Source organism: Lissotriton helveticus, chromosome 11 (assembly GCF_964261635.1).
Source record: "Lissotriton helveticus chromosome 11, aLisHel1.1, whole genome shotgun sequence".
NCBI classification, from domain to species: Eukaryota; Metazoa; Chordata; class Amphibia; order Caudata; family Salamandridae; genus Lissotriton; species Lissotriton helveticus.
Window position 1 is genome coordinate 8,935,043 of NC_136072.1, and position 26,750 is coordinate 8,961,792.

General features: G+C 43.7%; 1 protein-coding gene across 1 annotated transcript in view; it reads left to right on the forward strand.

Annotated features, from left to right (window-relative positions):
* Nucleotides 1-26,750, forward strand: part of LOC144792081 (putative cation-transporting ATPase 13A4) — a 319,809-nt gene that overhangs the window by 91,586 nt on the left and 201,473 nt on the right. Inside the window, exons 5-9 of the mRNA XM_078666932.1 lie at nt 4,505-4,585; nt 5,829-5,898; nt 6,433-6,567; nt 21,459-22,409; nt 24,692-24,965. Of these exons, the coding sequence (XP_078523058.1) occupies nt 4,505-4,585; nt 5,829-5,898; nt 6,433-6,567; nt 21,459-22,409; nt 24,692-24,965 (1,511 nt within the window). The remainder of the gene's footprint in view (nt 1-4,504; nt 4,586-5,828; nt 5,899-6,432; nt 6,568-21,458; nt 22,410-24,691; nt 24,966-26,750) is intronic.

A 26,750-nucleotide genomic window follows, 5' to 3' on the forward strand; every position in this document is an offset into this window, starting at 1 on the left:
CTGGGGAACCCGCCCTGGCTTTCCCTGTGAGAGGGCACCCCAAGGTGAAGCCAGGCATCCCCGGCGTTGCTGGGGCCGCTGTGGAGATTAAGCAAGCTATTGCCCAGAGTTGCAGAGTGGGACCCATGGTTAGCGTAGGCACCTAGACGAGAATTATCGAGTCCGCGGACATTGACCCAAGACCCTGCCGCGTCGGGAATTGAACCCTGGTCCCGGGCCGACCTCTGCTTCAGGGTCTGCTGCTTCTAACCGGTGAGCCACACTTCTCCACACTTCTCCAGTAAACTATCTGGAGGCATACTGCCATTGACAATTACATCAAGATGACATTCTTGGTGGAATTAGTCATTTCAATTCACCCTCAGTCAAAAACCAGGGTCCCTAGTACACCTGATGGAGCCCAACCTGGGGGAGGAGGGGAGACGCGGCCCTGCACATATTTTAATATAGTAATCACTGCCACCTATTAAGGACTTTTATTGCCACCTGTCCCAAGCTTCTGCTCTACTGATCTATATCTGGCCATACATTTGTGACACCTTCAGGTTATGGTCAAAACTGGACACCACAGATCTTAACAACATATTGAAGAATTCAGTGCCCAGTTTAATGCAATTTGCCATGTTTGATCTACCCAGGAATGATGAATATTTGTGGGATGCGCTGGACACAGTTTTACCAGTTAAAATAGATTGCCCAGTCAGAATCTATCCTCCGGCCCCTTGGTTCACAGAGGCTTTAAGGACCGAAAAATCTGGGTGTAAGGACCTAGAAAGATACTGGAGATCAAACTACATTGAAGAGACTAAGCGCTTATGTGAAAATGCACTGAACTTACCCTGGTAATTGTAGGGTGGGCCAGAGAATTTACTACTCAGAACAAATTACCTCTGTCTGAAAACCCTCTTCAGAGTGGTCAAGAACCTTTCAGATCCTTGCAGGGTCTCAACAACACCTATATTATCTCAACCCCAATGCGAGGTTGACATGCAGACATGAAAAATTGCCTAAGAAAATAAGAGCGCTACATTAGAGAGAAACCAGCAGCACTGCCCCAAGCCAAAATGTGCCTACTACTGCAGAAGGGCACAGCAGGGACCATCTACGTGCCATGGGGCCAGATGGATGAGGAAGGGCTCAGAACCAAACTACCGCCGTTGATGGATGGGCGTGGAAATTAATCTCATGTTTTGAGAAGAACATTGCGGGGATAAATCTAGCAACAGGCGAAGTCAAAAGTCTGCTAAGCTGTCTCATCGGAGAGCAGACCAACAAGGTGTTCAGCCGAGCCCACATCCCTGCAGTCACGCTGACAAACACGAGCATGACAGAACTGCTTTGAATTTGTACAGACCCATATTTTGGACAACCCTGAGGGAAATATTCCCTGATCGCTCACATGTAGGAAGATTGATGGCAGAAAGTAGGAAGCCTGGGGAGCCCAAAACAGACTTTCTAGACTGAACAAGGTAAAGATGGGGACAGCCATGGACCTATACCGGCCACCAGGTTGCATTCTTCTATAACATCCTCAAAAAGAGGCAACCCACTGAAATTCAAAGTCAAAAAGGTGGCAGATATTTGGATCTCTTTAGAGAAAGGAGGAAAGGACAGGCCACCGCCATGCATACTAGTGGGTTCTCCTGCGATTGGAGAATCATCAAGAGCAGAGGGGATTCAAGGGAGCCAGGAATAAAAAGCCTGGGACTTAATTGCCCAGCCATAGTTTTTGGCAGCACTGTCATCAGTCCGGTCCAGATTTACCAAGCCACACAGAGCAGCTCAAGGTGACCTCTCATTCTAGGGGTCTTGGGCCCACAGTTCACCTCACTAAGTTGTTCATTGCAGTAGAGAGGGCAGGAATGCATAATTTACAAAGAAATGGCACATTCCTGCTCTTACTGTACTGACACACTGTGCTGCCTGGTCCAATGTAGGTCCTCTTTCGCCATGGTGCCTGCATAGCAGCAGATTTGTTTGTTTGCAGGAAGGAACACGTTCCTGCACAAAACCAATTGTTAGAGGCTTTCTCCTCTTTTAAAGAGTGTTGCAGAATGCAGCAGACTGAGAGAAAACAACTAGAAGTAGCAAGGATGGTTCTCCTCATTGCACCTTTTTTATAGAGAAGGCGTACCATTTTGACAAATTCCCAGGTATACTACTCTTGGTAAATCTGGGAATACAACAAAAAGCATGAACGCCCACTCTCCACCTATGTAACACCTTCCTGGGGCAGAGTAACACAAGGCAGAGACTTTTGCTGCCTTGTATTACTATAAATGTACCCAGCCACTTTAGGTCTCACAAGGTGGCTTTTCATGGTTTGGGAAATTTGACTTAAGGATTGCATTACCCTTGGGTCCCCTTGAGTGATGCACGCGTAACACAATCCTTTGATAAATCTGGTTTCTAGTGTGTGTTGGTGTTTCTAGTGGCTGTCTTGTGTGTGCAGCAAGGGGTTTCACCATGAAGTGCTCAAGTACTTTCGGTCCTTTTCTTATACAATGGTCTCCTTTTTGTACATGTCTCAGGAAGCCAATTTATGCTCCCGGCCAGGTCCCACCGGCTAGGGTGCCAAAGCTGACTGTCCCCATCCCCCTCCATGCCCTCTACTCTAGAATCCTGCAGCCTCTACCACTTACTCCACTGTGGCCCTATAACCTGAAGGTTGAGTTCTGATGCAACCATGCATTGTTCTGTCCGCCACGGCCCCTCTCTGGACCCTCCCCAGGTTGTGGCACTCCATCATAGCACCGATGTAGAAGGGGAGCCATCTTCCTCCAGCTCTAGCTGTGGCGCTGGGACTTGCAGGCTGCTTGGACAGCTCACCTTCTGTGCCTTCTGTTGCTCAGTCAGTGCTATAGGTTCGCTGATGGTTACGGTTACAAGGTGTAGTGTAGTTCCTATATCCCTGATAGGCTCTGCACATTGGAATAATATACACTATAGATTTGACATAGAACTGAGGTCAGTATGTCTCTATCGAGTACATTAAACTTAATTACTTGTGTGTGCCAGCTAACTCAGAGGCCACTAGAAAATTCTCGACTGAACAAGAAGGGATTAGTTTCTGACGACCGCATAAACATGACAACTTTGTTTCCCTTAGAGTCGGAACAATATCTTCAGAGTAGTTGAAACAATAGATAACCGTTTCACTCAGTCAATCGCGCATGCTTTGTTTCTACAGAGTTGCATAGAAATAGAGAGACAGACGTTTCTATAAAAAGGGTTTATTGAACAGTCTTATTTCTCATGCAAGTGATATGAACTGCTACAATCGTAAGACAGAATGCGAAGTATAATACTGACAGCGTTAGCAGTAAGATAAAATGATACTGTAATAGCATGTCATGTAGCTATGATATATATTCATTAAAATACATACATAAATAACACAGGCTAAAATCCTCATCTGGTGCTTCTAAAGTAATCCTACCCCAGGGTACCTAACCTAAGTCTAGTACGAGGGAAGAAGTAGGTGCTCTCTTAGTCTGGTTTAGTTATGCCAAGGGTTGCCAAAAGTTTCTCTAGGTTCTAATCAGCTCCATACCTTAGAATGAGAGAGGTTAGTATCTCTTTCCCCGGTCTCGATTTCTAACACCCCGCAAGGGGAGTCAGAAACACTGGAGCTGGATTCTCTGCGAGGAGGATGACCGCGTCTGGTCAGTGCGTCAGTTGGGGATTTGACTTCCTTCGGGACTTTCTGTGGCGAGCCGCGTCCGAACCGAACAGTGCCTTGCCATAGCAAGTGAAGGCATATTTATACCTTGAAGGTGTTTAGGAATGCTAGTATTGACGTAAAAGTCAGGCATAAGAACGCCATGAATGAACCCCTAAGGAATATATGTTCATGCATAATAAATAAGCTCTTGGCTAAATGAATATCCAAGCAAGGGAACGTCCTAACGGCTTAAGAGTCCGGTTTTCCAAGAACTCGTTGTGATGTAGATGAATGGATGTAAGTAGCCATGCCTGTATTTGTTTTAGCATGAGCAATGCCTAAATAAGGGCTGGATTTCTATGCCTACATAAGGGCAATGTGTATAAGGGCATGAATCGGGAAATTCATACGGAATTTTAATCGTCACACAACAATGGGTGGACATATATGTATGGTTCCAGCTGCAGGAGCTGTGTTAGCAAGCAGCTATCTTGGGTCCTGGCAGTCGGTCTCTCCAAGGTTACAAATGTTGCCCCTATTCAAACATGCATTTGTAAACCTTTCTCTCCCCTTCCTATTTACTGACTCACTGGACCTCATTTTATCCTTCTCAGATGGATAAAGGACTGAGTCAGTTTACAGATTATTTTCTGTAGTTGCTTGAAGGTGTGTGCAGCAGGCCCCTTAACAGACTGAGCATTCTTAATGGGCTTAGGTCTATGGGTAGTAATTAACCTGAAGTAAGCACATAGGAAGGCCTCTTGGATCAATGTAGATGTTTCAGAATTTGGAAATTACATTATATGTATTGCAAACTAATTTCCTGTGTTCTCATTTCAGGGCTCTGGAGGACAGGTACTCCTGCACTGACATGCACACAAAGTTCGGATCTGGATTCACAAGTGAAGAGCAAGAAATCAGGTAGGAAGACCGTGGCCCAGCACTCAAAATGGGCAGCACATTCCAATTTATTGATGTTCAGTGCACTACACTCTAGTAAAGCACTTGTGCAGCACTTGCCCATGCTGTAAAAAATTAAGAGTTTACAAAAGGTTGCAAGAACTCTATGAAAGTGTATGGGGAAGTCTTCTACTATGCTTAAAATATTTTTGGGGATTCAAGTAAAATTGTTTCAACATGCAAGGTTGCAAAACTGCACATTTTGTTGTAAGTAGGATGGTCCCAAATTCACATAATTTGCTGTCACAAAATTATGCAAAGTCATTTCTGCACTTAGAGCTCGATTTTAGTGTGAACTGCATTCTCCTGTTCATTTTGAACATGAGGAAGCAGATCATGGTAAAAAAAAAAAAGCACTAAAAACACAAGTACTGCGAACAATAGCTGATGATATTCTAGTAGTTCGAGTTGCTCCTGCGCTCCCACGACATATCCTTGCTGTTCAAAGATGGCCACCACCTTCATGGTAAGTCGCCATGTTAAGCTTTGGCGGTTATTGTTACAAGCAGCAAAGTATCAGTGAGATGTTACAGGGGTTTCTGCTGTGCCTTCCATGTTTCAGCATCAGTGTAAAGGGACAAATGGCTCAATTCTCTGGAGTGACTACAGTGCTACAGGCAGTGAGTGTGCACACTCCTCACACACCAGAGACCTTCCCAGCCGCCTCCTGTGATCCACTGCTGGCTCCATCATTCCACACATAGGTCAGAGGTGACAGATACAGGGATGTCCAGATTCCCTTGTCCATGACTGAGGATCTTATCAAGTCAGGCTTTTCTTTGCACTGAAGCACTTGTAGTCCTGTTTATAGCATCATAAATGGAGGACTGCAAGAGAGCAATGAACAGACCTGGACTGGAGAGGCTGCTCATGCATGGACCTTGGAAACATCACAGCTCTGATGATGCAGCATTCACTGGGACATGTGGGGAAGATGCGATCAGCTGCTACATCTGTTGAACCCCAGTTTGCATCCTTGAGGGTAAAGGTTCCCCTTATCCATGACCAAGTAGCTTGAAGTAGTGTAAGAATCAGTTCACAGCCTGGCGGAGTCAACGTCTCGCAATCCTGAGAAGGTCATGGGATCTGTGGCGTGGAGAGTCTATTCACATGTGCTCAAAGTGCTGGAACCTCAGAACGCAATGATTTATACATGTGGTGTGTTTTTAGTGTTTATTACTAACCAAGGAATTGTTCTTTGTAGGAAATTGATCTGTGGACCCAATGCTATTGAAGTAGAGGTAGTTCCATTTTGGAAACTGCTCTTCAAAGAGGTAGGAGGAGCTCCTGGACTCTTACTTTGTGCGGAACACAATGAAATTGCACAATTAACTGGCTGATAAGAGTTTTTAATAGGTTAATTGGTTATTAATCGGGTCAGTACACTGACAACTCTTTCAGGTGTGAGTGGCTAATTTAATATATAGAGTTTTAAATATTCTGTGTCACAGCTGTGACCTGATTCCATTGCATAATTTCAAACTTTTGGCTGCAGTTATGCATTTGTGCTGTCCTCTTGATGGTAATTGATCAAACATTATGAAACAAATACTTAACTATCCCTAAAAACTGTATTCAACAATTTAAATTCATTACAATAATATCCGGGTTTATTGTTATTATGCCCATTCTCTAGATGAGCCCCCCTCAATGTGACCCACACTCCACAGACCCAGTGCTCTCTTTCTACTTGCACTAGTTCTTTCAAACCACACTGACCTTGAAAATAAAGGGTTTATTGATTAATGTCAATAATGTAACTAATCTTTGAAAGCTACTTATATCTGTTTTCTCTTTGATCTACACAGGTTCTGAATCCCTTTTACTTGTTCCAAGCTCTTGCTATGGCTCTTTGGTTGTACCTTGAGAACTATGAAATTCCCGCCGTCATCATCTTTATGACTGTAGTTTCTGTCATAGTCACTACCTATGACCTCCATAAGGTGAGTGCTTTGACTGGCTGAGAAATGGCATCTCTTTGGTAGAGGCTTTGTGGGTGTGAAATGATGGACAGCAAGATAAAAAGGTCTACCTTCAACAAAACAAATGGAAAATCTAGCTTAAGGGAAATAGTGTGGCATGAAACGATGTTTCTGTGACTATAGCTGGGGGTTCAACAATTTATACATGAAGCCGACCTAAAGGTACTGCAAAGGCTAAACTCTCCATGCTGTGCTGCTCCTCTCAGTGGGTGAGAGAATGTGTAACAAGACAAGCAGTGCATATGGTGTGGGTCATCTTCACTTGGACATGAAGTACTGTACTGTACCGTACCATAAACCACACCACACCTTACCTTTGTGTATCACTATAATCCAGGAGTGTCAGAAGCCTTGTGAAATATACATTAGTCAGATGGATACACTCTTTTTTTATTTTGGTCCTCATTCGCCTTGGATACAAAACTCTGCCCCCCTCAACCAGCGCCTACCAGAGATATCAGTTAAAACCATGGATCGTAATAACCCAAAATACCTCTGCCTCCGTTTTCTGCCCAGGCGAGATAGCTGAACTGCAGATGACATCAGAGAAGTAAAGGATGGAACAAAATAAAGGCATAATCATTCTACTTATCTCAGCCCCAGATGGTTCCTTTCAATTAAGATCAAGACAATTTAGAGTAGGAGCCCAAAACTCATTTTTCTTTTCATACATACTCTGTCCAGACTGATGGTGTACTTAATAGAATTTAACCAATCTGCTTCAGTTGGAGGTAAGTTACTAATCCAATTTTTTCAAATCCCTCGTTGGGGAGGAGTATCAAGTAAAAAACAAGCTTTTTTACATCATTTGACGTATCATCCTGCTGTGGTTGAACCCCGAAAAATACAAGAGCCAAGCTTACATGGAGTGCAGTGCCAGGTATAGTTGAGATATATCATCTCAGAATTGTTGGAACACCGGGCATTCCAAAAACATTTAGATATCATCCGCTTTCTCTTGGTTACATTTTGCACACCTCTGCGTTCTTCCTTTCCCCAACTTGTATATTGGGGTACCCCTTAAATTTGCGGGACACACAGTGGAATACAGAATGTTAAAAGATACATGCCATTAATCTTCCAACTGCATCCCCGGCAAGCTTTTTCCCCACCAGGTAGCCATCCACTCATGAATTTCATACCAAAAAAACCTGTTTGTAAAGAACAAATTGTAGCTTTTAGAAAGTTTTTTAATGGGTATTATAATCTACTCCTATGTGTGGCTCTGCTAAATTATCTAGTCATGCCCACCTATAGGTGTTCCTGACTTAAAAATTATCAGCCATCCAAAGATATTCTCACACCCACCGTAGAAAAAATGTGAGAGAACTCAGAGTGCCTCACATAAGCACCATCCATGGAGCTACTGGTTGGTACTCACCAGTTTGCTCGTTCTGTCGTCATCAGCAGCTTTTAAAACAGAAACGAAAGACGTATGACCTAACTCTTAGGCTCATGTGAAGTGGTTAAATAATAATAATGTGTAAATTATGGTGTCATCTATCAAACGTCCAAGCCCCGTAGTGTGAAAAGAAGTGAATAAGTCTCCTGATTAAAAATGAGTTGTGAACTACTATCCCCCACATTCTTAATTTTAGTAGTGTCTATACACGATTAGAAGAAACAGCATGTTTTAGACCATTTTAACTCGAACGACCACAATTAACGACGAAAAAGAACAGTTGGCCCGGATACAGAGTGATCTCACTGATTACAAGACCTATATGGTTAATCAAAAAATTAAAGGTCTAAAAGGTAATTTAGAGCGTTTCTCACATGAGTGGTCATTCCCATATGTAGAGGACAAATATTATCAATCTAGTATGGAGCAGGTCGAGCAATGTCCATACCAAAGTGGAGCCGTCAACGGGGCAAGAGGGTTTCCTATAGCTGGACCTTTGATAATATGAGTAGTGAGGAGGAGGAGGAGCTAGGTGAGCAACCATTCACCTCAAACCATTCGAGGGTTAGATTTGGCCTTCAGAATACACAGAACAAGGATTTGGTCACATTATTGAGGTCTTTTTTTTAGACCAAAACCAGCGGGGAAACCAGGAGGAGGCCAGAGAGGCAGGAAGATCAGACATGACAGACCTATTCCCCAAGAATAACACGCAGCAGGGGGGGGGTACCCCAGTGAACAACATAGTAGTAAACCTCTCTGATTACTAGCTGAGCTTCCTGTTCTCAATAAAGGCCTAGGTTATGTGCCAACCCCGAAACACAATGCTTTTAAATTCAGAACAGAATTATTTTTAATGATGCGGAAGATCAGTCTGCATATGTTTTTTTAAGACAAGACATTGGATCCTCCCTCGATATTTTAAAAAAATCTACACCGCCCCTCTGCATTTTGTTCCCCCAACTCATCACTGGGCCCAGAAGTTAGTGTTTGTACAACAGGTACTTAAGGATATCACAATATTGGAACAGTCGCATGATCAGCAAACATTCCAGATACGTTGGGGGCTTGTAGAACTCACCTTGCTGCCTGCCTGCCTGCCTTGCCACTTGATTGTCTCCCTCCCGCCGCCGCAGCCTTCATTTTCGCGGCCGCAGTGCGGAGGGTGACTACAACCCCCAGGCTCCTTTGCGGTGGAATCCGCCATCACCATTTCCGCGCCCGGAGGCGCTTTAAATTGAGGACAGTCCCGGGGGAGCGGGTACTCCTGCCAGATTCGTTGGGGCATTTAGAACTCACCTTGCTGCCTGCCTGCCTTGCCGCTGATCGTCTCCCTCCCGCCGCCGCAGCCTTCATTTTCGCGGCCGCAGTGCGGAGGGGGACTACAACCCCACGCTCCTTTGCGGCAGAAGCCGCCATCGTCATATCCGCGCCCGGAAGCGCTTTAAATTGAGGACAGCCCCCGCATCGCGGGACCGCGTGCGGGCCGTGCCGGGCTAAGCCCGGCCAAAGGGCGGGCCATCTGTGGCCATCCGGGGCCAGAGAAGGCTGGGCTGGGCCACCCTCCTAACTGTATCAACATGGACTGGGACACAATTTCAGCTAACTAATTAGGACACTAGTTAGACATAAATATATTTGCTAATCTTGGCGCGGGATTAACATTTTATCCTGGTACCTATATAGTCCACATTTAGTTTTGTTTAAATATTGCATTGTGGCATCGCTATTGTTATCACATACCACATTCCACTGGCACTTTAAATAGTGATAGTTTACCAGGTGAATTATCATGACGCTTAATGCTGGAAAGGGGAAAAAAAGCTGTGCCTAGTAGCATCGGAGGAACTATTACTGGAACTTTGGACCAGTTTATTGCAAGGGCTGCATTCGTGTTAGAACGCGAAATAGCTCTAACAGAAAAATGACTATCACTACAACCAATATTTTCTAAGAGATCCTCGCTGGGCACCATTAGGGAAGCTGTAACCCTGGAGCGGTCATCTGTATATCAGCCTAAGGATGATGATTGGCTGGACATTAGTATAGAGTTAGCTGGCTCTGATGGGTCCGCTGCTTGTACCATAGTTAATTCCGCTATACCGAGAACATTAACTGAACATAGACCCAAAAAGGACAGAAATGTAACTACGAAGACTGGGAAAAGAAAGCGTGGGGGAGGTACACAAAAGGGTAAATGCCCAAAAGTTATTAAAACTACAAATATAGGGGGGGTTATGACTAAATCAACCCATCCGCCCACCAACAACACGCCCACTAATAAAAATCTAGGCAAACAGATATCTGAGCTGCCACGGCATTTGCCGTTGGTAGCCCAGATTCCTGACGGCCTTCTGGGACACATAGAGCATCTTATGAAGTCAAATCAAAATAAGCTTTATTCGGTTTCTTTTGTTTAGAACCATAAAAGCAGCAAGTGAAAAATACATACATATAAAAATGACTCAGCATATCATGTACAAAATAAGAAGGATCCAACTATTAAAAACAAACTAAAATCAAATTGACAATGTACGTGCAAAATCGAAAAAGGGTAGATGGTTAGTGGCACAAAGTTCTTAGAAACCCGTTTCACCAAGAATTGTGGTTCAATGTCATTTGCATTAGGGATGAATTGAGTCGGGGGCCAGGATAGAAATCATACAGGTCCCAGATGCAAATGGGGCCATCTCCCTCTTTGGGCAGGGAAGATTGCAAATAGGGGACAATGTTTATACTCTTGAATTTAATTAAGATCAGGTCACCCGGAATGTCTTTGGGTGACGTACCTAGCCACCCCACCCTCCTGACACTCAGGATTCCACCATCTAAAACAGATGGCAATGGTCTGTTTTGTTGTAGCCAGGAAATGGTTTTGTTTAACAGGTCTTGGTGAGTTTCAATTTTACACTGCCTAGATGCAGGGACCCCAGAGAGAACAGCCACATAGGGGGCGGCTTCTGGAGGTAAATTAATCCGAAGAGCAGTTCTAGGAACTCTATGGGCTACAGCTACGGAGTTAAAAGTAATATCCCGGCTTCTTGGGTTGGGTATAGACGGATCACTGAAAGAATATCGACTACCAAAATATCGACTACCCAAAATATCGAGGAAAAAATATCTACAGCAAAAATATCGAGTTTGTATGTACAAACAGGTAAGTACAACAAGCATTGGAAATGCAATAGGTCTCGCACCATTAGAGTTAGTGCTTTTAGAATTGTTTATGGGTTTTTTTTGTAAATGTTTAGCATTTTTGTTTCCTGTAGCCAATGCTAAAGAATTACAAATAAAAAAAGCCATAAACATTTCTTAAAGCTCTAACTGAAATGGTCTGAGACCTATTGCACTGTGTGAGGGTGAGGGGTTGAGGATGAGTGAGGGTGAGGGTGAGAGTGGGTGAGGGTGAGTGAGGGTGAGGGGTTGAGGGTGAGTGAGGGTGAGGGGTTGAGGGTGAGTGAGAGTGAGGGTGAGTGAGGGTGAGTGAGGGTGAGTGAGGGTGAGGGGTTGAGGGTGAGTGAGAGTGAGGGTGAGTGAGGGTGAGGGGTTGAGGTTGAGGGTGAGGTGTTGAGGGTGAGTGAGGGTGAGGGTGAGTGAGGGTGAGGGTGAGTGAGGTGTTGAGGGTGAGTGAGGGTGAGGGTGAGTTAGGGTGAGGGGTTGAGGGTGAGTGAGAGTAGTTGAGGCTGAGTGAGGGTGAGTGAGAGTGAGGGTGAGTGAGGGGTTGAGGGTGAAGGTTTGAGGGTGAGGGTGAGCACACAAGCTTAGGAGTATGTCTTAGCACAACTTGCCCTCACCAATCACCTTTCACTTCTCAGGGCCTATGGACTTTCAAGGCTACAGATAGCATCTGCCATGTGCCTTAGAGGAACATTTATGTTTTAAAAATGTATTTGACAAATAATTATCGATCCATAGTTCAGCGCCGGCGAGATTATGCATTTTTGATATTTTTTGTTGCTGCACAGGCACTCGTGAGCATCATCTTTACCAGACTATACTATGGGTGGGCCGAGAGTTAGGCAGTCCAGGATCTGGGTGTTGCCATTTTAGAATGGCCCCTTACTTGCCAACTGATGGAGAATTGTTGGGTGGTCTCACTACTACTCGCTGATCTTGTAATTCATGCTCTAATACAAATGAACACTAAATAGCTTTTTATTCACCATCTCAGCAAGAGGCCAACAATTGAATAAGCAGAGTGTGAACCCTTCAGTGAACAGCACCAGTGTAAGTTGTGGATGACTTGAGGATTGTCGCTCATATTTTAACAGATTCGTAACTATTTCACATACATCTTTTTAGTACGAAAGATTCGCTGTTTTTTATTTTCTCATCTCTGATGCATTTTACTTGTTTCTTTTCATTCCTGCATAAACCATAGAGCCAACTCGGCACAAACGTGTTATAATGTGGTCAGAGGGAGGGGCACTAGATGACGAGATGTGGACTACCGCCACATTATGCAAGCTTGCCAGAGCCTCTGTGCCTTGTGGTAAACTACAGCTGTTCTTGAAGTGCTCAGAGCTGCTTCTTCATTCAACGTAAGCCATCGCTTCACTCCAATGAGAGCATCTGAGCATCCTGAAATTGACGTCCTTTGCATAATAAAAGTGTTTACATACCTCAAGCTTCTTTCTCTAGGATTCTTTCTGTAGGATTTCCTTCTGTTTCCTGCTCAATGGTTTCTTCAATGAAATGTTCTTAATTGCTTGTTTCTTTGCTGATTTTTTGGAGAGCAGAACTAGAGCACAGCTTGTAGCTACTCCTTTCAGTCTTTCGTCATATTTCAGTTACTGGTGCGTGTACTGCATCATTGAGGCACACGGCCCTGGTGCTGGGTGTGCAGGGTCGATTTTTACATTGACACAAACATGGGAAATAAGTGGTGCAAATTGAAATTATACTGTTTTCGTGCATGCTATTTAAAAAACAAAAATACGCTATTCCCTCAAAGTTATTACCAGCAAAATAACGAGAGTGTAGTTTGCACAAAGCTCTAAAATAGCACTGGAAACAAAGACAACAAGTGAAAGCAAGTTGCGGTAAAGCGGGTTTGGGCTTTCATTTAATGTTATTCCCGAAATGTGCTCCAGGCAACACGTTAATCTCTTTGTACGTCGTGTTTGTGCTGCATATTTGGAGGCTTGACAATAACATGCTAGTTGGGGCTGAGCAACACCAAAATGGTTAAAGGGACTGTAAGAAGGGACGGTGCAAGGAAAACAAACTGCGAGGGGCGGAAGGAAGGAGACAATGTAAAAAAAATTCAAATGAAAAGAAGCGAGACGGGTCAATTACATGTTCCCTCCAAGCGCAATGCCGCTGCCAGCAGCGGCAGAGCAAGAAAGTCAGCACAAACAAACGGTGCGAAGAGGTGGCTCAACATATAACGATGCCGACTTTGGAGAAGGAGAACAGGGTTCGAGCCTCAGCGTGGGCGGCATCATTAATTATAAATTAAATAAACTGAGATCTCCTGCATATTAAATATAAATAAATAAACAGCGTGCGTGGGGTGAGGGCAGGAAGCTGCCAGCTATTTAAAAAACAAAAATACGCTATTCCCTCAAAGTTATTACCAGCAAAATAACGAGAGTGTAGTTTGCACAAAGCTCTAAAATAGCACTGGAAACAAAGACAACAAGTGAAAGCAAGTTGCGGTAAAGCGGGTTTGGGCTTTCATTTAATGTTATTCCCGAAATGTGCTCCAGGCAACACGTTAATCTCTTTGTACGTCGTGTTTGTGCTGCATATTTGGAGGCTTGACAATAACATGCTAGTTGGGGCTGAGCAACACCAAAATGGTTAAAGGGACTGTAAGAAGGGACGGTGCAAGGAAAACAAACTGCGAGGGGCGGAAGGAAGGAGACAATGTAAAAAAAATTCAAATGAAAAGAAGCGAGACGGGTCAATTACATGTTCCCTCCAAGCGCAATGCCGCTGCCAGCAGCGGCAGAGCAAGAAAGTCAGCACAAACAAACGGTGCGAAGAGGTGGCTCAACATATAACGATGCCGACTTTGGAGAAGGAGAACAGGGTTCGAGCCTCAGCGTGGGCGGCATCATTAATTATAAATTAAATAAACTGAGATCTCCTGCATATTAAATATAAATAAATAAACAGCGTGCGTGGGGTGAGGGCAGGAAGCTGCCAGATATGGAAATACCAGCATCAAAGAAAACAAGACGGAGGGAAGAGAGGGGAGAGGGGAGGGGGGAGGAGAAATGCGACACGGCGGGAAGGGGCAGGCAGGATGACTCAGGGGAGGGGGCGGAGCGGGGCAGAGCGGCATGTGGGTGTGAAGAAGCCGGGCCTTTGAAGTGAAGCTAAGCTTCACTTCAAAGGTGTCGGAGGAATGCGGGCGGCTGTGCACGCGCTTTTAAGCTCAATGCACATGCGCATTGAGCTTAAAAGTCACGGGCACTGCAAGGAATCGCCACGATTCCTTGCAAGTTAGATAAAGAGTAGATGAGCCCCTATAGTCTCGCTTGCTCGATGCGCATGCGCATCGACAGGCGAGACCTAAAAATATCGAGTACAAAATATCGTTTACAAAAATATAGTTGTAAAAAATATCGTATTTACTAAAAACAGTGTTAAATTAAATTAATATTAATAATTAATTACTAAAATATACTTAAAATTACTTAAATTAACTTATAATAATTAAATAATTAATGAAAGTTAAATAAATATTTTTTTATTTCATATTTATTAAACATATATATATATAGTAATAAAATATAATAAAATAATACCCAAAAACTGAAAACTGACCCTGAACCCTAAAAATACCCCTTTACCCAAAAACTGAAAACTGACTCTGAACCCTAAAAATACCCCTTTACCCAAAAACTGAAAACTGACCCTGAACCCTAAAAATACCCCTTTACCCAAAAACTGAAAACTGACCCTGAACCCTAAAAATACCCCTTTACCCAAAAACTGAAAACTGACCCTGAACCCTAAAAATACCCCTTTACCCAAAAACTGAAAACTGACCCTGAACCCTAAAAATACCCCTTTACCCAAAAACTGAAAACTGACCCTGAACCCTAAAAATACCCCTTTACCCAAAAACTGAAAACTGACCCTGAACCCTAAAAATACCCCTTTACCCAAAAACCCAAAACTGACTCTGAACCCTAAAAATACCCCTTTACCCAAAAACCCAAAACTGACCCTGAACCCTAAAAATAAAAACAATTTATTTTACTATCTATAGTATATACTTACATATTTTCACTTTCTATATTATTTACAGTCGATATTACTGCACTTACCTTAAAAACGATATTTTGGCTGTCGATATTCTGTCCAGTCGATATTTTGTCCAAACGATATTTTTTCCTCGATATTCTGTCCAAACGATATTTTGGAGTCGATATTATGTCTGTGCACCGGTATAGACATAAGGGGTTCAAGAGTTTGAGCTTTCGTACTTGTCGTAGGCTTGGGCTTTTCATTTTTTCTGGGGAGAATGGGGTGAATGGATGTAACAGTTTTTTCAGTTGTGGTATAGTTCCTTAGTGTTGTATTTTCAATACTGGTCAACCTGTCTCCCAGGGCGTTGATTTTAGTGACCAGGGGTGATAAAGCAGATATTAGCAGTTGCTCGATCTGGGCCAGTAAGGTCAATTGAAGTGGTGATACGGAGTCAGGTATTCTGTTCACGGCCTCAAACGGCAATAACAAAGGTGGGTTGGAGGGAGATAATGAGGGGCTAGTGCACTTTTTGTCGGCATTAGGTGAATTCTCAGTGTCATTGTCTTTTTCCTCATCAGCATCTCTACCCACTATAGGGGGGGTAGATACATCCTGGTCGTAGTTCGTACCACACAAGGCATTCAGCTCCTCCCAGATGGACATGTTGAGAGGAAATCAAAGAAACGGTACAATGTGAGATCAATAAGAAGGATAAATAAAACAACTCAATACCTCCTCCTTCGTTGAAGCCAAATGGGGAGCCCCGTCCCGGCCTCCTCGTGCCTCTGAAGGCCACAGAGGGCCCACCCTTTGCCCGGGCTTAGCCCGGCGCTCCCGCGCGCTCCCGCAACGCGGGTCTGTTGAGGGAATTTGTAGCGCCTCCTGGCGCGGAAGTGTGCTCTCGCGGCTTCCTGCCGCTAAGCACGCCGGGAATTGTAGTCTCCCCCGCTCTGCGGCCTCAGCACGGTGTCAGAGGCTGCGGCGGCGGGGGGAGACAGCTGGCAGGGTCCCAGTGGGATTAGGGGATGAAGGCAGCCACCCCAGGCTTGGAAGGTCCGGTTGAGTGAAAGTCGCCCGCTCCCCCGAGACTGTTGAGGGAATTTGTAGCGCCTCCTGGCGCGGAAGTGTGCTCTCGCGGCTTCCTGCCGCTAAGCACGCTGGGAATTGTAGTCTCCCCCGCTCTGCGGCCGCAGCACGGTGTCAGAGGCTGCGGCGGCGGGGGGAGACAGCTGGCAGGGTCCCAGTGGGATTAGGGGATGAAGGCAGCCACCCCAGGCTTGGAAGGTCCGGTGAGTGAAAGTCAATGATGTTACCCTTACTTGAGAGAATACAATTAGACAATGATGTTACCCTTACTTGAGAGAATACTGTTAATGAATGGGAATTTAGGGAAACTAGAAAGAATTGTTACGGCAAATATGAATATTTTGCAAAAAGCCGTGGGCTCCATACCGGACTCTGATCGTACAGATCGTACAGTGAACGAAAGAACAGTTTCAGAATTTGGTGGTGGCCCAATAGTGAGCCCACAAGAAAAGTCTCTTAGGCCGTTCATGCATCAAAAACATACTGATAGTGAGGGTATCACAGGGATAAAGGAGATAAATCAATTTAGTAGTAAGGGAATAGAAGCACCTGGGTGTGATGGTAGTAAAGAGATGGTAACCTTAAAACCTGTTGGAGAGACAACTGATAAAGGAAAGGAGGTATTAGGACCAGAGGGTGGGAAGAGGAAACATCCCTGCATCGATCTACCCCCTGATTCAGCCCCGTATACTCTGATATTGACAGGGGTACCAGAGATCCAACAGGATAAATCAGAAAATCACAGGGAATTGAAAAACAAAATAATTTTCTGGCTTAATAGCAATAGATCACTTCCGGGCTATATAAATGCGGAAATTTTACATGTTAGAAGGGTGAGCTGGTTGGGCAAGAGACGTAAAGATCAGGGGGGTGACTGTATAATTGTAAACTTTAGAGACCCTAGGGTGGTAAGATTCATATGTGATGGAAATGAGTATAGAGGGGAGGGTGGGATCCAAACTCTTGAGCTGAGTTATTTTTATCCTAGATCCGCATTTGGTACCCCACACCTCTCACGAAACTGGATGGAAATACCATATAGACGACCAAACATCGCATATAGGCAAGAGTTTTGCCTCCCCTTGTTTAACCGTTTCGAGTCACTCCATGGATTAGAGGGAGTGGACTGACTTGGAAGTAGTGATAATGGTGTGATCTTAGACACTCCCACAATCAATGTAAATATAAAACAGGATAAGGGTATTAACGGAGGAGGCAATAGTAGGGGGGATCTTGGATTAGGCAAAGAGGTTATTGATAAAGATTGTGTCAGTATTAGGGCTTTTAATAGTAATAACTTGACCACTCTAGCAGTAGATAACCCAGGTACCCCTGAACCTACCATTAAGGAGGAAGCTATAATCACAGGGAGATCTTGGGCAATAATGTATTGGAACATTGCCGGCCTCAAAACGAAACTCTCAAATCCGACATGGTTAAATGCAATTAAATATTATGATATTGTAAGTCTCCTAGAGACTTGGGAGTTAGAAGCCTCGCATTTGTGTGGCTTTAAGACTTTTCATTCTACTGCAATCCCCTCAGCTCACGGCAGGGCTAAAGGAGGTCAGTGTACCTATGTGTCCAATTTGTTAAAGTACTGTAAGATTGAGATGGTTGTCAACAATCAGTATTATCATATCATTAGAATTATTATTGAACAAGACTTTCATTTGGTTGTTGTACATTTTTACAACAATGTCTTGGTGGCAGCCATGGAACAAACATTCGCAAGACTAGGTAAGGATATTAAAAATCAGATAGAAGGGAGAGTTAAATCAGTTTGTGTAATCAGGGGTGGCGATTTTAATTGTTCCCTGTGTAAATATGGGGAAAAGGGTACATGTGGCTTAATGCTGGATAAGTGGACCAGCCTAAGCCATTTTGAGCACACTGCCTGTGGGAATCAATTAAATGAGATTATTTTTTCTTGTGATTTGGATTTCGCAAATAGAACTGGCAAGAGCGAGATCCCTTTTCGACCAACATTTAACGGCAGGTAAATTAAAAATAATGCTCCTGATTTGCCATATGTTAAAAAAATGCAGACAGAAAACAGTTACATGTATTAAAACAGCAAACATACTCTTGGGTAATCTTCCTGGCCCAATGCATGTGCAAATGACAGAATGGGAAGTGTAAAAAGATCAGAAGATGCCCTTGAATGTTGCCTACCTCCTGAGATGTTCCAAGCCCTTCCTCCTTTATCTTTTGGGTTCAAGTAAAGAGACCGCCAGCTAATGCAAATTAGCCTCCAGCTGCTGCAATTAGAGTAAGAGTAACGGTCTAAAAGTTACATTTCCCATATATTTTTTTAAAAAATGTGAATTTACCATTAGATTAGATTTACATCAAATTTCAAAATGTCTTTGACTTGAGTCTGTAGCTGGTGCAGGTAAAACGTTCTAGATTAAAGTGCATAATCTATACCTTTGACATTTCTATGTACCAGTTATAGACTGAACTGTTACAATGTAATTTTAGACTTACTCGCTGGGAGACCATGCCATTTGTAATGTCATATATGTACAACTCGCCAATGTTATGTACCCCACCTTGTGGGCAGCCATGTGTACTTAGGAGTGACATTTAATATGTAACCTCAATATTTTCTACCTGTCGCGGTTCAAGCTGTTGCTGTCCCTGTACACCGGATAGGCCTCAATCTAGATTTTCACTGCCACTGGAGTGGATGGCATAATAGGTGCTGCAGTCCACAAGCAGTATTTTATTTTCCAGCCTATGGATGCATTTCCATACTGTGGCATCAGACAAACATTTTAATGCAGCAATCAGGGTTAAGTTAATTGGAACCAAGTTTAAATTGGGCAAGGCACAGTAATCCTGATTATCAGGGATAACTAGCACAGAATTCTCAAACCAGCTAAAGTAGGGTGCTAAAGAGGTGACCCTATTTTGACAATCTGGGGCAACCATGCAGAAAAGTATGATTTCCCACAGATGATCTAAAAAGGATACACAATGTATGACTAAATAAAAACAAACTACATTTGCTACAAAATAGGGAAAACTGGAATAAAACACATACAAAAATTGGCAGTGCCTATTGGTCTAGATTATAACTACAAGTGCGTCTTCAGTTACTGGTGAGCTTAGGCACACAGTAAGTCGTAAGGCATGAGCTCTGTCACTCATCCTTGCACTCATACATTCATTCATTACCCACTTACTCTTTCTTGCATTCTCCACTGTAGCCATACACAACAAAACAGATGCGCGCTCTCAACAAAAAAAATGGAAGCTAAAATATTAAAATACAGATAGAAAAAAGAAAGTATGTCACCACCTAAACATGACAGGCTAATGATGCAATTCAAAAATAAAATTAAACATACAGAGGGTGGCCATTTTGCATTGCGATTATTCAAAGTGTGTTTTTGTTTTCAAGTTTCAGCATGGGTGCCATGTTTAAAAACAATATTTTGCTTGGAATAGTAAAAACAATGATACACAAGGCAGAATACCATTCCAAACGGCGGTTCAGTAAACACAGTCCAGCGTGGCCATCTTTGAATAATAGTGTGTCACAGTTGTGCTGATACAAAGGTGTCACCATATTGCTTCTAAGCACGGTGTCCATCTTGTAATGATAATACAATGATACGCTATGGACAACATATCCAAGATGGCCGCGAAGTAAACCGAGTACTAAGCGGCCATCTTTGAACAATGAAGCATATTGTGTATCACTGTTGTGCTTATCAAAAGGTGTCCTCATAATGTTCCTAAGCGTGGTGTCCATCTTGGAACAGGGCTACACTATGGAAATTAAAAATCCAAGATGGCCACCCAGTTTAGAATTTTGAGCCTTACAAGAGAAGCACAATGCAGATGAAATGAGTTGCAAGGGATTGTCCCAGTAGGACTATCTGGGGAGCTGTATGGAAATCTAAAGGACTATTACCAGCCCACACAGTGAAGCACACTCATTGTCAGGTGCATATGCACACGTGTTCAGAAAAATTGTGTTCTTCTAATAATGCCAATGGCAGAAATGGTCTACCATGGTGCCTCTTGCCATATTCTGTCAGGGGAGAAGCAGAATGCTAATGACACTCAAACACACAGCCCAGGGCTGACCCCAAGACCCTCTACGACTCAATTTGTGCAGTACTGGGGGGAATGGTAATATTACATGTCATTCTACCATTGCCACCTTGAAACATTGCCCCAGTACCATGCTATTATGAGTAGAACCCCAAGGAATGGAGAGTTACCTTTTCGGACAAATTTGTTTCCAGTTGTAAAACCACAAACATAAATCACCTTTCATTGGGGTTTTATCACAGTCACTTACCACATGCTCTGATTAGGTGGCACATCTATACATGGGCCTGTGGTTGCCTACGTTAAATCACCAAGCCCCACACTTGGTTCCTCTACTGCCTCCGAACCCCAGTGGCCCTGACACCAGTAAGGCTCCACAGGCTTGGGCCCTGTCATTTTCATAATGAAACCATATTTCACAGACCCATGAAATACTTACATTTTTGTGAGAAATAGCTTTTTCAAATCACTGCATTCTGTGTAATAAAAGCACAACAATATGTAATGGGGGGAAAACATGGCGGCCGCTGGCTAGGGCGGGTCGCGTCTCTCTCACAGAGCCCCTGCAAGCCCAGCAATGGCGTAACACAGTCGGCAGTCTCTTACCGGTTGGGAGGATACACTGATTGCCGGTTGTTGGAGCTGGTCCTGATCGTGATTGCTACGGGGCACCTGTCCTGCCTTTGTTTTTTCGTTTTTGGCGTTTTTGCGTGGTAGGAGCCGATTCTGAGCGGTGGGAGCTGTAAGGAGAGATACGGGCGGCTTCGTCCGCTCACATCAGCCGTGCCGCTGATCTGTTTGTCGGCTGTCAACAGAGAGTCTCAAGACTGCTGCAGAGGTCTGCACGGACTTTACGGACTCCTGCTGGGGAGGGGACACAGCGGTTTAGCGGCTCCAGCCCCTGTTCCTACGGGTGAGCTCAGCATCGAGGGGGGAGAGAACGCCTACCTGGTGGATGTGCGGCTTCAGGGTCCCGCCTTCCGCCTCTCTTTCCCGGTGGACAGAGGCAGCCGTGGAGCTGCGAAGGAGCCGCAGAGCGGCTGCTCGCGGAGTTTTTGGAGATCTTAACAGCCTTCATTCCTCTCACAAGAGTCCTGCCAATACCACCACTAAAGGAACGCAATCAGGCGGTACACCTACTCCCAGCGTGGATAAAAAGAAAAATCAGAGGATCCGTCGCCTTAAATCTAAAACCAGGACTAAGGCAATATCAGAGGAGGAAGGAACAGGAAAAATATCAGTTCAAGCACTACCCTCAAGTAAGGTGTTCAGGCAGGGGCGAGGGGGTGTTCGGGGCACTAATATATCAGTGATTGGGAGCGATGAGATAAGGACTCCAGCCATAGCTATTGTTGATGAAAATACTCTTATTGACACCACCATTGAAGTGGGTCTTGATCCTGGCTACGTAAAGGAGGGAGCAAACGTTTTGGAGGGTGGTCCTAGTGAGACTATCCAGGGTTCTTCTATTTTTGTCTTTACAGGGGACTACACCGTCAATTCTGTCAATACTGTCACTGCAGCTACAATCCCTAGGCTGTCTGTTTCAAAAGGTTTAAAAGACTTAAAACTAGGCGCTATACCAAAACCCAGAAACACTAAAAGTAGTGCTGTGAGGCTCACGCCCTCACTTGGATCGTACTTTAAGGTGCTGCCTCAGGTCCTAGAAGTCACCTGCAGACCTCAAGAAGAAATTAGAAGGATGAGTGATATAGACAACACCCACGGGGTTGCCCCTTTAGAAGTACCGGACACGGACTCAGGGGTTCCTGACACGGCCTCAGGGGTTCCTGTCCATAATACTTCGGAGGAGATCGGGCTTTCAGCTCTTCTGGCTAAAGGAAACATTAACGAAGTTACTCCCTCACTGGGTGAAACTCCAGAGACGCAGGAGAGGATTTCATTGGAAGATTTACTACACGAGATTAAAAGTGGGTTCGCTGAATCTAAGCGCAACCAGCAAGAGATAAAAGCGGCATTTGACGCCCTTGATAAGAGGGTAGACCTTCTCTCAGAGAGGACAGAAAACCTTGAAAGCACAGTAGGTGAATTAAAAGCCAAATTAGACTCGGCAAATGAGAAGATAAATTACTTAAGGCGCGATGGAAATGCAACTAAAGAAAGAGTGGAATCTTTGGAGAATTACTCACGGAGGAACAATATCAGAATTTTGAAAGTTCCAGAAGGAAAAGAGGGGAGTGAAATGAAAAAATTTGTAGCTTCCTTGCTCAAAGAGTCCCTGAACCTGGAGGAATCTGTTGAAGACCTGGAAAAAGACATTCAACGAGCTCACAGAGACCCGTTCCGTTTAAAACAGGGGAGATCAAAACCAAGAAAGATTTTAGTCAACTTTCTAACTTATTCCGTTAAGGAGAAGATACTGAATTTAGCACTTAAATCCACAGCTCTAAAAGCTCCAGATTTCTCTTATGTTGTCAGGTCTGACTTGTCGAAAACTACGCTTGATAGACAATGGGAGTTAGGTCAGAAAATTGAGAAGTTTAGGGCTCTGGGTGCTACTGTCCAGATGAGGTTTCCTGCCTTCCTGAGGGTTATGTATAACAATAAAATGCACAACATCCATTCCCCGCTGGAGGCAGATGAACTCCTGTCATCTATTAGCGACCAGCAACAGGGAGCCGAATAGTTATTGGAAGCCTTCAGATAAAATATTAGGGAAATACAGTGATAAAAGATATTCTAGATATTCTAGATCTCACCTTCTTTATTGGAGGCACTTTATTTCTCCTATTTATCCATTTATCCATTTATGTGTCTGGTATGGTAGTAACACACATAAGGACATGGAGTTAAAAAAGGAAAAATGAAAAAAAAATTAGAGAAGGGAAAAAAAAAAAAAGGGGGAAGAAATGGGAAAGAAGTGGATAGAATAAAAAAAAAAAAAAAAAGGGGATACGGGAAAGTGGGATTTTCACAGAGGGTGTTTAAATATATTAAAAAAGAGAAAAAAAGGTGTGGGGAAAAAAAATATATATAAAGGTGAAAAAAAAGGGGAAAAGAAAGAGAGGAGAGAAGGGAAAAATGGGAAAATAAATAAATAAATAAATAAAAAGGGAAAAATTCTTTGAGTGATAACTCGGACTGGAAATTTTTGTGATAATAACCCACCTCTAGTTTCACTACTCTCTATACCTTTTTTTTTTTTCCACTTATGACGGTTTCCCCTTAAAAGTATATACCTAGGTAATGCCGGACTACATCTTATACTAAAATATGTAACAGAGCTGGGCAAGGGGGGACTCCTTAGAGAGACAAATCTGGCATCAACGGGCAGGTTAACTAAGGGGGGGTTTCCAGGGAGGGGAGGGGGGGGAAGGGGTAAAACTGTAAAATATCCTCATCGATCGGTCACCATTCCGTACTCACAAATCCTATCAAATACATCTTTGTTTTGTTCAATTCGCCTTGGGAGATGTAATCTCTATACTTCTCTAATGAGCTGGGGTGGGGGAATGACATCAGCTGATGGGAATAAAATTCTTGTCCTGGAATGTCAATGGCCTGCGTGTTAAGAGTAGGAGGTATAGAATATTGCAATATTTGAGGGACTCTCCGGCGCAGGTCATCGGCATTCAGGAAACACATCTTCAACAAGAAGTGAGGGAAATGTTGAGTAAAATTAGATGGGTAGACTGTTTTATTTGTACTAATCATAATTCGAATATTCGGGGTATCCTAATTATTTTCAAAAAGCAAATAAGAGCACAGATTCTTGCCCATGAGGAAGACTTTAGTGGTAGGTGGCTATACGCTAAAGTTAGCTTAGAGGGTAGACCATATAATTTGGTTGGCTATTATGGACCCAATCAGGATGATCCCTCATATTTGAATAAAATTCAGAGTCACCTCCTAACAACTCAAGGTCCAATAATCTGGATGGGAGATTTTAATCTGGTACTCAATCCAAAATTAGATAAATCCCCCAACTCAAGGGCATTAACTTATAAGAAATCCAGGCAGGCGTTGGGGGTTGTCATGTCAACGCTCGGATTGGCGGATCCATGGAGGGAAAGAGCAGGCGAAGTACTTGGCGTATCATACCACAATCACAAATATAACCATAAGTCGAGAATTGACTACGCTCTTTTTAGTTACTCATTAAGAGACCCCCTAAAGGACTTAACATACTTGCCCTCACACTTATCTGATCACTCCGCTATATTTTTCTCTTTACATTTGGCTCAGCAACCCTCTCAGACTCTATGGTCATTTGACCGCACGATTCTCTTAGAGGATGAAGAGACTGACCTCCTCATCCAAGAAACAAAATTTTTCATGAATACCAATATAAACTCTACTCAGTTAAATATAGTATGGGAGGCCTATAAAGCTTATTTGCGAGGTTATATAACTAATAGGGCCTCTTATCGAGGGAGAATATATAGGGCAAAGATCGCCAATATCGAAAAGGATATTGCATCTCTGGACCAACGTATCGGTTCCGGAAATGGGACTATTACGGAGCAGGAGCAGCGTAAAGACCTAAAAGAGAAGCTAGATAATATTCTTCAAGAGAGGGTTGCATTGAGATGGGAAGCAAGTAAGCTCTCCAACTTTGAGTACGGTGAATCCGCAGGTAAGGTCCTCGCATGGAAAATTAAATCTGATCAGGCCAAAAAACATATAAAGCATATTATTGTAGAGGGGGAGACACTTGAAAGATCTTCCATCAGAGATATTGGAGATGCATTTCTGGAGTTTTTCCAGCAAATATATAAGGAGGAGACCTCGGAGGACCCGATATCAAAATCTAGATGGTTGGAGAAGATTACTCTTCCCACTCTTAGCTCTGAACAAAGTGATCGTCTTGACAGGCCTATTTCAGAGGAAGAAGTGAGGGAAAGTATTAAAAAGGTGAAGCGGGGTAAGGCAGCAGGCCCTGATGGTCTCCCCGGCGAACTATTGCGAGTACTGGCACCCGAAATAGTTTCTGTGCTCACAAGACTTTTTAATGACATCTTAGTAAACGGTGCGACCCCTCCTAAATCATGGGGCGAGGCAATTATTGTCTTGATCCCGAAACCCGGGAAAGATTCAGCTAAGTGTGGGTCCTATAGGCCAATCTCGCTTTTAAATAGCGATTATAAGCTCTTTGCAGCTGTGTTGGCGAACCGGTTAGGACGTGAGGTTGGCTCAATAATTCACACTGATCAGAAGGGCTTCATAAAGGGTAGACAGCTCTCGGACCTCACGTATGACCTAATTGGGACAGTGGACATAGCCTCTACGTTCTCTCTTTCCATGGCCATTATGACCCTCGACGCTACTAAAGCGTTCGATCGAGTAAATTGGGCATACTTAGCCGAGACCATGAAGAAATTTGCATTCGGTCCAAATTTTCGGAGATCAATTGGACTCTTATATACAAATCCCAGTGCAAGCATTATGGTCAATGGTTCATGTACCCAGCCCTTTCGGATCACTAGGGGAACAAGACAGGGGTGTCCCCTGTCCCCTTTACATTTTAACATATATATAGAGCCTCTTGCACAATCCTTTAGGGACGATCCAAGAATTTCTTCATTTAAATTTGGCGGATGGGAAAGGAAAGTAGGGCTTTACGCTGATGATATCGTAATCTACACCAGTGACCCAGCAAATGCTTTTCCCATCGTGGTCGAAAAGGCCAAGGAATTCGGAAGTATCTCGGGCTACGACATCAATGCCGATAAGACCGAGCTTATGACGTGGAATATTGCTAATTCGGGCGTTGGAGTGGCACCCTCAATCCGCTACCTCGGAGTCAAAATATTGCAAGACATTGAAGTCTTAGCAAAAGTTAACCTAGATCTGGTCGCCAGAGAGTGTAGGGCCCTAATGAGATCCTGGGCGGGTCTTCGGTTATCAATTTTCGGGAGAGTCAACATTGAAAAAATGTCTATCCTTCCGAAACTGACTTTTATTTTCAACACAATTCCCCTTGCATTCAACTCTAAGCAACTTTTTAAGTGCCAACAAGAAATAAATTCCTTTATTTGGGGCAATAAAGCCACGAGGTTGGCCTGGAAAAAATTGAGGAGGAGGAGAGAAAAAGGTGGATTGGCCCTCCCAGACTTGCAGTACTACTCTTGGGCATTTCAGCTTTCCCACTCAAGAATGCTCTTGAAGTCACCAGATCACACTTCAAAGGGGAAGTTATTTAAAGCAATGCTGGTAGGGGCAAACCTCCCGTTAGACGGGTTTCTATTTAAGTTTGGAGATCGAAAGTTTTTCAAGAAGGTGAGGCTGAAGATTTTATTAACACAATTGAAGTCATGGGTACAAATTAAACGTAGAGTGGGGTTGGCGTACTATTCTAATTACGCCCGGATTTGGGACTCTCCTGGGCTTCCACTGTACCTGCAAGATTCTCTGGCAACCC